Consider the following 1,002-nt stretch of genomic DNA (forward strand, 5'->3'; position numbering starts at 1 on the left):
GGGGCAGAGCTCATACACAGCGGCTGCCACCACCCCCTGTGCGGTTTCTGCTTCCCCCCACATTATCTGAAAAATCCTGCTGGGTTTATTTCAGATAACTGGAATTTTTACATAACCAGCAATCCCCTTACCCCAGGGATGCTGGATAACAAAGATTTACTATACTTTGATTCTTGACATTTTATAACTTACTATTTGGTTTTAGTTATCACTGCACTTTCATTTAATTTAAATCTCATGGGGTAAAAATACATGTCACATTTGGACTGGTTCCAGATCAAAACCTGGGAGTGGCATAGCCCTGGACGCATGTAACTTGTCCTTGGACTAATTCAACTAGCCCCTATTGTCCAAGAAAAAAATGTTATATTGGATACTTCGCAGAAACCTGAAGTGGGACAATGGGCTTGTATGTCAGTAGGACCCTAGGATAAAAGGGTTATCCCAACACCTGCTTTTACCCACTGAATCACTAGTTTCTCTTTTTTGTTAGATTCTTGGCAGGTACTCCATTTTTCTTACTTTAGGATTATATCTTTTGACAGTTAAGTAGAACCTTGCTTTTTTTCCCCTACCATCATCCTTCTAGCAAAGATCAGCATACTTGCAGATTTTGCACCTGAACTGGTAATTTATTATTTTGCAAGACTACTCCAATTATCCCCATCCACCTGATGATGATGACGAACATGAAGACTTTCTCCAGTTTGTAGGTCTATGTAGGTATCATCACTTCTAAGGGTGTAAAAATCCCAAGAAACAGTCTAATGTAGTACCATTTACCTGGCTACGAAGCTAGCAGTCTTGTCAACAATATTCCTGACCTCCGGAGGAGGGTAAATAATTCCCACAACGGGTTTGGCTGGTGCTGCTTCTTCTTTTGGCTCCTCTTCTGGCTGTAAGAAGAAAACAGGAAGGTGGTTCATAGATTCATAGATGCTAGGGTCGGAAGGGACCTCAACAGATCATCGAGTCCGACCCCCTGCATAGGCAGGAAAGAGT

General features: G+C 41.9%; 1 protein-coding gene across 1 annotated transcript in view; it reads right to left on the reverse strand.

The window, feature by feature from the left end:
• SF3A1 (splicing factor 3a subunit 1) overlaps window positions 1-1,002 on the reverse strand; it is a 25,136-nt gene that overhangs the window by 19,030 nt on the left and 5,104 nt on the right. The window contains exon 2 of the mRNA XM_006016826.3: window positions 784-896. Within this exon, the coding sequence (XP_006016888.1) occupies window positions 784-896 (113 nt within the window). The remainder of the gene's footprint in view (window positions 1-783; window positions 897-1,002) is intronic.

Source organism: Alligator sinensis, unplaced genomic scaffold (genome assembly GCF_000455745.1).
Source record: "Alligator sinensis unplaced genomic scaffold, ASM45574v1 scaffold216_1, whole genome shotgun sequence".
Taxonomy (NCBI): Eukaryota; Metazoa; Chordata; order Crocodylia; family Alligatoridae; genus Alligator; species Alligator sinensis.